Here is a 15,383-nt window from a genome sequence, read left to right as displayed (position 1 = left end):
TGAGCTCTGTTCTGTTTCCAGCATCTCTGCTCCATGCAGCGCCTGCACTTGGTTTTTACTGTATGTCATCTCTCCCATTTGTCTCCTTTCACATCTCTGCTTCCCTGCAACAAGGCTGGATTTAGATCTATCCAACCACGTGTGTCCATTAACAAATAATTAAACCAGGTGCTAAGAAGCTTTGGGGCGTCTCCTGGGGGCCGGTCACTGCAGAGGCGGCACTGCTCCCGTCTACCACACCCATGCACACAGCATCCCTCCTCAATCCCTCCGCACTGGCCTTCTGGGACCAGGAGATCAGACTCCACGAGACTGGGACCTAACCTCATCTTTCGTAGCAGAGTTTGCAGACAGCAGACACATAACAAAGGTGTGCTGAATTAATATAGGATATGTACCATGCAAATGTATTAACTACAGCATGGAGACAAAAGAAAGCCAAAGGGGCTGGGTCATAAGTGACATTTGAGCACATACTGACTCATAAATTGAAGAGACAAGGTCAAGGAAGGTGGTGAGACATTTGTGGCTCAAATACTATGCATTCTCATTTTCCTAGAAAATGGGTAGGGCAAAGTACCATAGAAATTAGATGGAAACTTTCATTATTAACAGCAGCAGCTACCATTTTTGGAGAGCCTACTAGATGTGAGTCACCGGGATATGGTGGTGAGGTCAACATTGTGTTTTCTCTCCTTTATTAGAAAGATTTTAGTGAAGAAACACTTTGTATAATTGTTTGCTAATCGCTGTTGGTGTACTAAGTATTAGAAGAGAAACACTGATCATTACGTAAATACTTTATAGCACACCCCCTAACTGCCTGGAGGAGGAAATTCAGGTGAGATGAAGGGGAATGAGGCAGGCGAGGGAGAAAAGTGGTCCAAGCAGAGGAAACAGAGCCATGGAGACATGGCAGTAAGAAAGCACTGCACACAGCAGAGCATGATTTTCAAACTGCAGGTCATGAACCATTACTGAACTGTGAAATTAATCCACTGTGACCTACATTTTGCTAAAAATGAAATAGAATAGACGATCAGAAGAAATGTTGTTTTATGGAACTTGTCCCAGTCATATATACGGGTACAAAAACATCAGTGTACTGGGTTGCCATGGTAACCTATCTCTTGCTGTGCAGTCCACCCTGGAACAATTCTGAGTGGAGGAATGAAAGAACTTCAGTATGCATGGAGTGTGAGGAGAGTCAGGATGCAACATGAATACCCTCAACACACCTAGGAATTAGGTGCTAATGTCTATTTCACAAAGACCTCAAATTGCTTGCTTGAAGTCATTCAGTTTATTCAGATGGAAGGAAGATTTGAACCAAGGAAAGAGCTTCCCTAAACTACATGGGATACGATATTGTCATTATAAATGGATGCTAATGAGGGGTGCCTGGGTGGCTCAGTCAGAAGAGCAAGCTATTCTTCATCTCAAGGTTGTGAGTTGGAGTCCCACACTGGATGAATAGACGACTTAAATAAATAAACTTTAACATAAATAGATACATAGATAGGTTAAAAAGTGGATCCTAACGAATGAAATTACCATCCAATTCTGAATTCAACTTTAGACAACAGTGTCTCTGCTTTGGGAACAGGAGATAGCTCAGATAAAAGACGATCCACCAAATTCCAGAAATAACAAAGAAAACTATACTCATTAAGCCAGCTACAGAAGAAAAGAGTCAGGAGTCTGGTACCTGGCAGGCAACCCTGTTCATGATGTAAGTATTAGCTGAATTATGGGACTAATTCTCCATTAACTTATTCCACTTTTTTCTGTTGTACTACCTAAAAATGATTAAGTAGCTAGTCCACCTGCTTATGGCCACTATTTTCTTCTTTTCCAGTTTTCCATGCCAAGTGCACAGAAGGCCCTCCAGAGCTGAGTTGAACTTCACTTAATAAATAAGCTAATGTGAACTGCCTTTGATGCTAGTTATTCTTCTCCAGAGAAATAAGAAAAATTCCCCCTGGTTGGCAGAAAACATTCAAGATTAAGGTATTTTGACACTAAAAGAATATTCCAAGTTCTAGATATTCTTACTGTCACCTAAGAAAATGTGAGTGCTAAAGAAGGGACAATGACTGTTTATACAAAAATTTTCAAATAGGGTTTGAAGGCAGTGACCACCATTTAAAAAAAAAAAAAAGTCCATAAAAGCACTAAAGTCATGTTGACTAGACTAATCCTAGTCTACTACACTGAGGGTCCCCTGGCAGGTGAGTTGCAAATGATATATCTGATAAGGGAATTGTATCTAAACTATATAAGGAATGCTAAGAATTCAATAATAAAATGATCTTGAATGGGCATTTTTCCAAAGATATAAAAATAGCCAATTAGCACCTAAAAAGATTCTCAAAATCATTAGTCACCAAGGAAATACAAAACCACAATGAGATACTAGTTCACATTTACCAGGATGGCTATAATCAATATGGCACAGCCACTTTGAAAAACAATCTAGCAATCCCCCCAAAAGGTAAACATGGAGTCACCATGTAATCCAGCAAATCCACTCCTAGTATATGCCCAAGAAAAATGAAAACATATCCACATGAAAAACTGTACATGAATGTTCACAGCATTATTCCTAATAACCAAAAGATAGAAACAATACAAATGTCCATCAAATGATGAACACGTACACAAAATGGGATATATCCACACAGTGAAACATTATTTAGTCAAGAAAAAGAATCAAGTACTGATCCACGCTATAACATGGATACAAGCCTTTTATTAAGTGAAAGAAGCCACTCACAAAAGATGACAAACTACCTATGATTCCATTTTTATTAAGTATCCAGAATGGGCAAATACAGGGACAGAAGTGGAGCAGTGGCTGCTTAAGGGGAACAGGAAATTCAGAGCGACAGCTGAAGGGTACAGGGTTTCTTTTTGAGGTAATGAAAATGCTCTAAAGTTGATTGTGGTTCTGGTTACACAACTCTGAATATACTAAAAGCCAGTGAAGTGTACATTTTAAATGGATGATTTTTATAGTATGTGAATCATATACTCAATATGATTCTCAATATCATATACTCAATATCATATGTGAATCATATACTCAATATATTCTCAATAAAGCTACCGCCACCACCACCACCACCCCATCCCTCCAAAAAGTGAACCAGGATATTAAGCAGAGGAACCAGGTTCACATCTAGTTCCTTTTGAATCCAGTTCCCAGACCCCAAACACTACACTATACATCCTTTCAAAACACAAGTGACAGTTACCAGCCAAATCTACACTTAAACTCTTCCAACAAATCAGTGGTATACCATAAAACACATGGGATAATTGCCTTCAAATAGCTTACAGCTTAAAAATTATGTTTATTGTCAGAAGAGCAAAGGCATGAACTACATATAAACCATTATAATACATAATGTACATGCCTTTGCTTTTCTGATAATAATCTATGATACAGAATATATTCTACAATAGAGACTGTGACATACAGTATATCATATGAATGATAATAAGAGAGGATTATCACATTCATGGAAACACAGATTTCTATTGGAAGAAAAAAAACATTCCCCCTAAGCATTGACTAAAATTATTTGTAGCTAAACAAAATACAGAATAAGATTCCCAACAGTTAATCATCCTGGACACACTAAAAGGGAGGGAGGGAGTTTCTCATCTTAATTAAAACAGAAACTTGAGGGGTGCTTGGGTGGCCCAGTCGGTTAAGCGTCCGATTCTGGCTCAGTGATCTCACCCTTTGTGGATTCGAGCCCCGTGTCGGGCTCTGTGCTGACAGCTCAGAGCCTGGAGCTTGCTTTGGATTCTGTGTGTCCTTCACTCTCTGCCTCTCCCCTACCATACTGTGTGTGTCTCTCTCTCTCTCTCAAAAATAAACAAACATTTAAAAATGTTAAATGGGAACTTGATATCCCAGACCTGAGGTTTATTTCCAGGATAGGGTTTTGCAATGCATATATTCCATCGTGGAATCCATTTCTTTATTGTTAAGGTCTGAAATAACCCTAAACGTGTGTTAAGTCATTAACCTGGCAAGAATGTATACCTTGGGTATCATTTTAAAGGGTTTCCATTCTGAAAGTCCCTGGAGTCTTTAGACAGGGCAGAAACCCATTCTCTCTCCCCCATAGACTAGATCACTCTCCTCTCTCTCATGCCAGACCACTACCTCCACCTTGTGGCCACAGCTAAACTCTGGGGGTCACTGCCCCAGGCCCAGAGTCTCCTTAGGAACTTCTGAACAAATGTTAAGAGCTGTTTGTTACACTTAACCATCACTGTGAACGCTGTGACCAAGTGAAGTTCTCACAATACAAAGCAGTGAGAATTTCACTTGGTCACTTGGTTAGCTCTTGATGAACAAGTACCAGTAACAAGTACTCGTTGTGTCAGGACCCCTTCAATAAGAATCTTCAAAGCTTTTAACTTGAACAGAACTGGTTATTACCTACCCTAGGAAATAAACAGGTGAACTTTGGAACAAAATGTTTTTCAACAGTGTGTGGTAGGATTTTTCTAAATTTAGATACTGCATCTAAATTCCAAAGATGAATGGTAAGTATAAATTACTCTGGACCTTTAAAAATAGACCTTTTTTTTCTTTTAACCTGTAAGGGATAGAGAAATGTTTTTAGGATCGTTATTCACAATCATAGAAAACCCAGTGACATTCCTCCTTTTGATATAGGGAGATACAAGAATAACAAACTTGGAAAACAGGTCAGTTAGATTAGTTTAAAACCAATCTGGACTTCCTCTCAAACCTGACATTCCCATTTCATTCTCAGGTACAATAATGGAACTAGAACAGCCCTGGGTAGATTTCAGAACCAGTCAGCATGGACTAAAATGCACAGAGAGACTCTAAAATTGGAATAAATCAGACAACTTTGCATGAAAGGCTTAGTCAAACCACCAAACTGGCAATCAGGACTGAAATTACGAAGAGCTAGAAGCCCTTCATCAATATACTGAATACATGGAAACTATATCGCTGTACAGTATGGTCAGCTTCTTACAATTATCTTAGGGAAAGTAAAATCTCAGGACATCTGATTGGGGAAAAAGCATTAGGGAGCATCTACATTAGGGATAATAGGTACTTTTGTCTGACACACTAACATAGATGAGCTGACAATGGCTGCCCACAATTCTGTGTGTTGAAGGAGCACAAGACCCAGCTGGGATTTCTGAGGCGAGGACCGGGCTCAAACACCAAATGTGCCGAGGGCAGTGGACTAAGGGATTGAACACTACAACTTGCCACCTTTTGTACCTGGTTAAGCTCGCCATTCCTGATTTTAGTTTGCCCTTCTCTGTTTACAAATGGAAAAGTTGGGCCCAAGAAGGTAATGCAAGGTCATACAGCTAATGAGAGGCTGAGGCAGGATAAGCAACCAAATCTGTGCATCCATATGTGTACCAACAAATCATAGTGGGAAAAGACAGGGTTCATATAATATGCTGATCATTCAAAAAAGAAAAATGCTAATTGCTTCTTCTCAAGAACCTCTGAAAAAAATGTTTTAGTTCCACAGCAACACCGTCTCAGGAACTTTCACAGAAACTATCCTGTGGTTAAAAACACATAGTTCTCCTGTTGTAAAAGGAACCTAACATTTCCTGTCTGTGAATTAGTACATCACAACGTTATCTCCAGAAACTTTATTAATTGCCGTTAAAAAAAAAAAAAAAGAAAGAAAGAGAATGTGTGTGAGAGAGAGCAGGGGCTCCGAAGACTTGTCATTCCTACTACAGAAATGAAGTCTTCACTGTGGGAAGAAACAGCTGAAAAATAATTTTCACTCACATGCCCCAGGATAGCTGAGGCCAAAAAAAAGAAGTTGATAATATGAGAAAAAAGAGATTGTTACCTGTTCTAACGTAAGCTGCTTAGAAATGGTATCATTCTCCAGTTTTTTAATTTTCTTCATCAGTTTGTTGACCTGGAATTCCTGTTCCTGCTCGAGGTGCTGTTCTAGTTCGGCTTTCTCGTGCTGCAGCTAGAAAGTGGAAAAGTCACAGACATGAGAAGTGAGACACTCAAAGGCCACAGAGACACTGGCTCCACAAGCTGGTTACGCCGAACAAACAGTATCACCACAGAAGTCACAGTCCTCATCTGTGCTGACACCCAAGTGTACACCGAGTGCATAACCTGCTCCTGGGCCCTGCTAACTTATGACCAAAAGTTAGAGTGCACGTACAGAGGCCCCTGGCCTGCGTCCAAAGGCCCCAAATGATAGGGCAAATACACCTGAGCATCAAACCATGATTAATATAGATTGTTTAGTTTTTAAAAAAATCTAAGTTGGTGCTTCTGTAGAGAGGAATTGGGAAGCTAGGGATGAAGTAAGGATGGAAACTTCAAAATATAAAATTAACTTTTTCAAAAGATATTACTATTCAAACACACACACACACACACACCGTTACTTTTCAAACTTTATAACACCATAAAAATTAAATTAAAAATAGAAATTTTACACCGTCGGTTTTAATTAAATGAATTAATTTACTCAGATTTACATGTGTGTAAAGAAGGAAGACATGTCACAATCACAAAACATATTTAGTAAATTATTCTAAATGCTATGTGCCAATATACTATTAAGGATCCTTTGGTAAAAACCAGTACAATTAATTATCTTTCTATAATGAGACTATACATCACACCTCCCACATCTTTCCTAAAAGCCTGGAAGGGAGGCCTCTTATTTATTCAAGTAAAACATAAGGTTAGGGGTGCCTGCATGGCTCAGTCAGCTGAGCGTCCAACTCTTGATTTTGGCTCAGGTCATGATCCCAAGGTCGTGAGATCAAATCCTTGTGCAGGATTCTGCATTGAGCCTGCTTAAGATTTTCTCTCTCTAAAAAACATAGAAGATAAAGTTATGGAGTCATTGAAAAGTTTTTTAAAAGGTACCCCAACCATCAAACCTAAAGAGAATAAAGGAAAATGACAACTGGGGTTCCACACATTATCTCTAACATTCTCAACAGGGATGTTGTGTTGACTCATGGCAGGGGTTGGAGAGAATGACAGTAAAACGGCCCAATATTTTCAAAACCAAGGGGAGATTAAGTAAAAGCTACTAAAAACACATGTAGTTTTATGTGGGGGTCTATGATCACACTGCTCCGTACTTTTACCTTCAAAATCACTTCTTCAGGCAGACACTGTGTACCAGGTTCTTCATATGCATTAGGCAGGCACGATCACTCCCATTTCATACATGACAAAATAGGTGAGTGGACCAACATAATTCAGCTGGAAGGTGGTGGAGTCTGGGACCCGCATTCTGCTCTGAACCCTAAGCCAGTATCCTCCCACTGGATCCTAAGCAAACTTAGGAGGAATCCACTTCAGACTCCGCTAGCATATAGTGCGTGCATCCTCGGCATTTAAAGAGTCACTTGACCCAAAAGAAAACAGGCTGCCAAGGACAGTGGCCTGGAGGTCACTGTGTCTCTTGGTAAACCCTGCATAAGGTGTGACGGGCAACCCAGAAAGACTAGCCAGGCTTGAGCAACCTCCAAAGAGCTGCGCCAAACCTTCACCACACTGAACAGTTACCACTGCTCTGTAAGCACACACTTGGTTAAGAAAGAGTTTAAAATCGGGGCGCCTGGGTGGCTTAGTCGGTTAAGCGTCCGACTTTCGCTCAGGTCATGATCTCGCGGTTCGCGGGTTCGAGCCCCGCGTCGGGCTCTGTGCTGACTGCCGGCTCGGAGCCTGGAGCCTGTTTCAGTCTGTGACTCCCTCTCTCTCTGACCCTTCCCTGCTCACGCTGTCTCTCTCTCTCTCTCCCCCCTAGAAATAAATTAAAAAAAAAATGTATTAAAAAAAAAGAAAGAGTTTAAAATCTGACAGTCTTCTAACACTGGAAATGTTGACTAAACAGACGCTGTTCTTCCTCCAACTGTTTTTGATGTGCAACTCCAAAAACAGCTGGTCAACCTTGCAGGGACCCAGAAAAGCAGCAGATGAGAGGAGGTGCTTACAGTGACAAGTCTATTTTTAGCTCACTCTTTAAAACTCAGGTTCTGCAAGATCAAGCAGTAATTAAAAGAAATAAGAGAAACCAACAGAGAACAAGAGCTCATGGCACTTCAGACACAAAAGACCCCGATGCGACAATACCACTTATGAGGAAGAAAGAGCAAAGCATGCCTGTCCCCACCTAACACTTTTACTCCATAACATTACCTGTGTGTCCCCATCTGTAGGTACTGCGTTAGACACAGGGGACATCTAGAGTGAAGAACAGTATGAAGCCCAAGCTTAAATGATATCTACTGGCTTTAGAAAAATGAACTTTAGTCTTCAAAACCTTTAAATGCTTTGCATAGTAATTTTTATAGTAGGTATGTTTTCCTCCAAAATGCTTTCAGTCGCTGCCATTTTTATTTGGAAGAACAATCCCCCTTTCTTTTTAGCATTATTCTTCTGCCCTGAGGTAAATTAAAACAATAAAGGATGTAATCTAACATTGAAACATGTCTGGCCCACAAAGCTGCAGTTGTCACAGAATGTTAATCTGAGGAAAGATAAGGCAGTCATTGGCTTACAGGAAAATATTCCTATTTAGACAGATGGTCTATATTGTCAATATCTGATTAGGTATTTCCTTTAAGAATACAGATTAAACTAGTAATAAAATCCATAAAAGCTCTCCATTTTAAGAGGCTTTTCCCTCTTAAGAGCTATCCCCTAAGGAAAATTTGATGGCAAAGCTGCTGTCACCAGAACTCAAGTGAGATCTCTGGGTTACAATAACCCATTTGGAAAAGATCAAGCTATCCTGAGATCTGTCTCCCAAAGACACACATGTGCATCATCCCCTGAAAGTCAGGGCTGGAACAAACAGCTTTGCTGCTTGCTTTGTTCTGGCATCTCTCAGGTGACAGGCAATTTCAGGGCAGAGTATGGAGTTTCTGAACAGAGCACTAGAAGCAGGAAATAGGGTTCTTCCTTGGAACAAAAAAACCACCAAAACAAATAGAAACACACAGAGAAATACAGAGACACCCCCTTCAAAGTCATGAGAGTTCCGACGAGCAAGAGGAAGGTAAGAGAGCAGGAAGAGATCTTGAGGAGCTAACAACTGCGGAGTCTGCCTGAGGAACATTCAGAAATTGCTGGTTTTAAACAGATACCATATAAATTCAAGTCATTCAGCCCCAACAGGCCGAATCCACCTGCCTGTAAGCTGCAGCTCATGACACCACAAAAACCCTAAAGGGAGCCTGGTTCAGGCTGACACAAGCCAGCTCTCAGAAATAAACTCCAGTGTCAGTGGCATCTTCAAAGTAGGCATAAAAAAAGGTCTTAACACTTTATGAGCAACTTTAAATCTTCCAAGGTCAGTGATCCTGAACTAGAGCAAAAATCATTGAAACTGAGAAGTAGATAGTCAAGCAAATTCTAATGTGTTTGAAATAAACTCTTATGCGTGCCTTAAATACATCTAAGGCAAAATGCTTAGGCAGATTAATTTTTTTAAATCAGAATTTTCTAGAAATACACTTTATAAAGTCAATCACAAAGATTATGCAAGAGTTTTTTGACTCCTACTTGTGCAATATATTGTTAACATTAGTAAAAAAACCTGTAGAATGGAAATTATATTATGTAACAGATGATCCGCTGGCAGCACATTTTTAATGGAATTAGGGCTATATGAAGAAAAGTTTGCTCCTTAGGTTTCGCCATCAAAAAACAAAACAAAACAAAAAACCCAACATCACTGACGAGCCAAAAGCAAGATACAATCTCTAACCCTATAAAATTCTAAATATTAAAACTTCAACATTTTGTTAACCCACTCATCATATATGAAGCCCTAAAGCAAGCTTCCAGACTATTAAGACAAGTGTAACTTTAATTTGATCTAAAGTAGGCTAGGCTTAAGCATCGTTCAATCATTCACAACTGCCATCTTTCTTATAATTTGCAAAGACTCTCTGAAGCCACTCTGTGAACCAGGCCTCTTGTATAAAAGATTCCAGAATTCTCCAATGCATGGCCTTTACTCTGGGCAGAATTCTCACTAGCAAGTAGAAACACTGCAAAATGTTCACCTAAGACAGCCATCACAGGTGCACATGTAGGTCAGCTGTCGAGCCAGGCCTCCCCGCTAGCATGAGGCAGATTTGCCAAACCCCAGGCGGGGCAAAGCATGTTTGCAAGTCTGTGTTTGTTGTCCATCCAGCCAATGCCAAGTGAGACAAGCCTCCAGCCAGCAGCCCCAGGAACCAGCTTTCTCAACGCAATTCAGAATAAACACAAGATGCTTCCACCTTGGTTCTCAGTGGTCCAGGCTAACACCTCTGTGTACTCACCACCCCCACCCCACAACCTGCATCCTTAGTTTCCCAACAAGTACCAAAATCTAGAACTAACTGCACTGGACCAAGTAAAGGCCACCATAGTACAATAACTACATGAAGTCACTGGGTTGTCAAAACACAATTATCATTTTATTCATAGAAGCACTGCAAAAAAAGTTCAAAACTAGGTCAAAAGACATGGAGTCTTTTATGAACCAACTTTTTAACCGCTCTATTGAGCAGTTGGAGCAGAAAGTAAGATTCTCACTTAAATTCATTATATCACCACTAAATGCCTCTTGGGCCCACACTTATTCCCACCTCCAAACCCCTTCTGTTACTGGTACCATTATTCTCAATCAACACCTCATATCAGTTAACAATTGGCATTTAGTCAGCCTCCGGAGCAGCTGTCAAACCACCCTCTTCTTTCTATGCTCAGGGCCCCAATCTAGTTCAAGTCTTTTATTATTCTTCACTGGGCCACTGCCAAAGCCTCCCAATGAATCTCCCCAGATTCAGCATAGATCACCCTGGCAGACAAACCCTAATATTTCAACACTCTGCTCAAAACCTTTCAATGGTTCCCTACTACCTGCAAAGTAGGTATAACATTGTTGGCATGACACTCAAGTCCTTCTGCGATCCAATCCCTTCCCAAGTTTCCCATACTTTCCTTATGCTATATCATACTCTACCCAAGTGACGGTCTAAGGTTCATGAATATAAATGTCTTCAGAGTCCAGACACCTAACAAAGAATGGATGTGCCAAAGCACAGCATGTGGTTGTAACCGTGTTAAAGGCAAAGTGCATGTTTTTCTCTAAAGACTCTTTTCCTAAAAAAATAAATTTAAAACACTGAAACCCATGATGCTGTGCAAACACTTCTGGAGACCACTCTGGTCCAGGGGCTGTGCACACCCCTGCCTCCACATCCCTGGATCATGCTGTACCCTCTGGTACAGTACCTGAATCCTTCCCTCTAACCTATTCAAAGTGAGCGATGGCTCAGAAAACATCTCCCACAGTGCCTTCCCACATGCCCCCAACATAATGTATCCTCCCCTTCTTTAAGCTGTGATGAGCACATTGTACTTGCGTGCATGATAATATCTAGTTCACGTTCCATACCTTTCTATTAGCTACTTCTAAAAGCAGCTAACAATTCAAGGCACTAGTTATTATGTACCAAGCATTTTATATGGCCATAACTCTGTGCAGATACTATCCTTTGCATCTTACAAAGAAAAACACAGCTTAGAGAGGTCAGGTAGCTTGCCCAAAGTCACACAGCTGATGAGGGGTAGATCCAGGATTAAACCGTAGGTCTCTGCCTTCACAGTCTTTGTCCTTATCCCTAATGTGTGCTGCTACCTTTGAGTACCCATGTACATTCTTGATCACTCTTAGAGGACTGTAAGTTCCATGAAGAGCAGTGACCAAGACGTACTGAATTCCGCTCCAGATCATGTACAAATGCCTTGTCCATGCAAACACTGACTGAGAGATAAGAGCCTCACTTCCTTTACACTGTTTCCCTAGATTAAGCCTCAGGATGAACAAGACAACTAGGTAAATATAAAAAGGTGCCATTATTACATATATAGTACTCTCAGGTGACTATCACCTAAGCCAACAAATGTTAACACTGCCCGCTCCCTCCTAAAGCCTAGTGTATCCCTTCCAAATCACAGCCCTCCATCCCTGAGTGGTGATCACTCTCCTGATTTTCACTTATAGTAAGAACTCCTTGCATTTTTTTCTTTAAAAGAAATATTATTGCCTATGTATTTCTAAACATTAGTTTTGCTTGTTTTTTTTTACTTTTTGTCTAGTTTCTTCTGCTACATAAACTTAGGATTTATTTCACTCACATTACTGAGTCTAACAGTATTTTACTGCATTATGATATCCAGTTGGAAGGGCACAATTTATCTACTCCATGGACAATGGGTATTTGGGTCATTTCTGTTTTTTACTATTATGCACAATGCCACAAAAAACTTTCTTGTATACATATGGTGCACATTCGCACACATTATGAAATATATCCAGGACTAAAACTGCTAAGTCACAATGTTTCCAGTATCATTAGGTAATGCCAAATCTGCTCCAAAAGGAGTTGCAACCATTACCATTCTCTGACAGCATACAGAAGACTTCCCTAGTAATATCTTCTTGTGTTTTGTCTTTCTTGATTACTAATGTGTACTAGTTCATCTGTTTACTGCTTATGTGCCTATTTGGTTATGTGAAGAGTCTGTTCAAGTCTCTATCCATTTTCTTTGGGGCTGTCCATTTTTCTTACTAATTTGTAGTGTTGTGTTGGTTATACAGGCTGCAAATATCTTCTCCCACTCTGTGGCCTGTCCTTGCATTTTCTCTACATGACTTCCAATGACATGTCTTTGCTCTTCTTCTCTAAGCATTAATTAATGACAATACTCCCAAGTTTCTCTGTTGAGAGAAATCTATCCTGCTGCCTATCTGTAATCTCCATATGGATGCCTACACAACTCAAATGAACTTCTGACCTTCTCACTCCAAGTATACTCCACTTACTGTCTTTACCATCTTAAATTATGGTTTACTATTCTTCCAATCGTAGAAGCCAAGATCTCTAAGTCTGTTTTGCACCTATCATTTGATCACACCCACTTCTAATTCATCTTTAAACCCAATAAAATATTACTTCAAAATGTACCAAGAATCCACTGGTCACCATCTTTACTACCACATTCTAGAACAACCCACCCCATCCCTCAGTGTAGATTATGGAATAGCCTTCGAATAGCCTAGCTCCCACCTTGGCCTCCACTCCATAATCTCTTCTTGACATAGCAAGCAAGGCAAGATCATGTCACTACTTTGTTCAAACCCCTTTCCTGACCCCCATGGCTCCCACTGCAGAGAGAAAGCCAAACTCCTGACTGTGGTTCAATGCCTCTACGTGATCTGCATGCTGGCCACCAACCCCCAGTACCCATTACCTCTTCAATCTCAACTCTTACTCCTTTCCCTCCAAGACTCCACTCCAACCACATTGGCCTCTCTGCTGCTCCTCCAACATGGCACGCATGATCCTACCCAAGGCCTTAGCACTTTCCTGTCCCCTCCAGCTTCAAAGCTCTTCCCTCAGAAATCCACTTATAGGCATAGTTTTTTCCCCAACAAATACAGTACCCTACTGTATATATGTATTTTCTCTCTTTTTAAAGTTACTTTTTATTTTAGAAAGAAAAAGAGTGAGACCAAGTGAGGAAGGGGCAGAAAGAGAGGGACAGAGACAATCCCAAGCAGGCTCCACGCTCTCAGCACAGAGCCTGATATGGAGCTAGATCTCACAAACTGTGAGCAAACATGAGCTGAAATCAAGAGACAGACACTTAACTGACTGAACCACCAAGGTGTCCCTCTTATGATTTGCTTAAGAGCATTTTCTTTTCTCTAGCTTACTTTATTGAAAAAGTATGGTATATAACACCATAAATAACATACAAAATATGCATTAATTGACCATTTATGTTATGGTAGGGCCTCCAGTCAATGGCACACTATTAGTGGTTAAATTTTTCAGGGGAACTAAAGGTTATATACATAGATTTTGATTGGGAGAGATGGGGAGGAGGGGTGGCACCCCTAAGCCCTGTGTTGTTCAAAAATCACTTGCATTTCATCCTTGAATGTTTGGTACAACTCTCAGTGAAATCACTTGAGCCTCCAATTTTCTCACTACAAAGGGCTGTTTCTCACTTACTCAATTTCTCTAATGGTTAAAAACCTCATGTTTTCTATTTCTTCCTCAGCCAGTTGTAGAAAGTATGTTTTTCTATTAATTTGTCTAATTCATCTAAAATTTCAAATGTACTGGATACCTGGGTTGCTCAGTTGGTTAAGTGCTCAACTTCGGCTCAAGTCATGATCTCACAGTTCATGAATTCAAGCCCCACATCGGGCTTGCTGCTCTTAGTGCAGAGCCTGCTTTGGATCCTCTGTCCCCCTCTCTCTGCCCCTCCCCCACTTCGTGCTCTCTCAAAAATAAACATTAGAAAAAAACCTAAAAATAATGAAAATATTTCAAATGTATTGCCATATACAATTATTCATGAGTTACTCTCCTTTTGAACAGCTGCAAGAAAAATTGTGATAGGTTTCCTGTTTCTAACGAAGATTTCAAGCTTGGTCTTTATTTCTTTGAAAATAGTAAGCGTGGTTGCTCTGGAGTCTGGGTCTGATAATTCCAATGTCTAAAGTATCTGTGAAGTCCATTTCTGTTCTTTCATTTCTACTGGTTTACATCCATGAAATCTCATATCCCCATGGGCCTGGTTCTCCTTGAGTGCTGGGAAACATTTGAAATAGTATTTGTAGGTAAAATTTGTGGTCTAGGATAAGATTTTCCAGAAAATTCTGTTTTCTTCTGCCAGGCACCAGAAGATTGGGTCTACATTAATCCAAAACAAAAGCTTCATGATCTCCGGTTCACCAGGTGATACAAAACTGGTTTGTTCTTGGGGCACCTGGGTGACTCAGTTGAGCATCTGACTTCAGCTCAGGTCATGAGTTCAAGCCCTGCATCAGGCCCTGTGTTAACAGCTTGGAGCCTGGAGACTGCTTCAGCTTCTGTGTTTCCCTCTCCCTCTCTGCCCCTCCCCTGCTCACTCTCTCTCTCTCTCTCTCTCTCAAGAATATTAAAAAAAAAAAAAAATTAAAACAACAAGAAAAACAACAACTGGTTTGTTCTTATCCTGAGGTTCATGATTAAAGTGGGGGGTCATTTATCACTATCTCCATGTTTGGCCAACCCCGGGCTTTAAGTTCTGTAACCTCAGCTCCACACAACTACCATAAGAAACAGCAAATGCTCAGGACAAAACCAGCCCTGGGAGCCTGGATCTTCCCGATCCCTACCTCCTCCAGATCACAGCCCAGCAGGCCTTCTCCATCTTGCTAATTCTTTATGCTTTTTAAAAAATATTTAAGAGCATTCTGTGTAGGTTTTATTTATCCTCAGTGAGGTTTGTCTGAATTACCTAA

At 40.5% G+C, this 15,383-nt stretch overlaps 1 protein-coding gene across 1 annotated transcript in view; it reads right to left on the bottom strand.

Moving 5' to 3' along the window:
- Nucleotides 1-15,383, bottom strand: part of CCDC6 (coiled-coil domain containing 6) — a 110,950-nt gene that overhangs the window by 34,489 nt on the left and 61,078 nt on the right. The window contains exon 3 of the mRNA XM_077770155.1: nt 5,886-6,014. Coding sequence (XP_077626281.1) covers nt 5,886-6,014 — 129 coding nt within the window. The remainder of the gene's footprint in view (nt 1-5,885; nt 6,015-15,383) is intronic.

Source organism: Crocuta crocuta, unplaced genomic scaffold (genome assembly GCF_008692635.1).
Source record: "Crocuta crocuta isolate KB4526 unplaced genomic scaffold, BGI_CrCroc_1.0 scaffold46, whole genome shotgun sequence".
Classification (NCBI taxonomy): Eukaryota; Metazoa; Chordata; class Mammalia; order Carnivora; family Hyaenidae; genus Crocuta; species Crocuta crocuta.
Note: the sequence above shows the minus strand (reverse complement) of the source record. Positions and strands in the feature narration are given on the sequence as shown.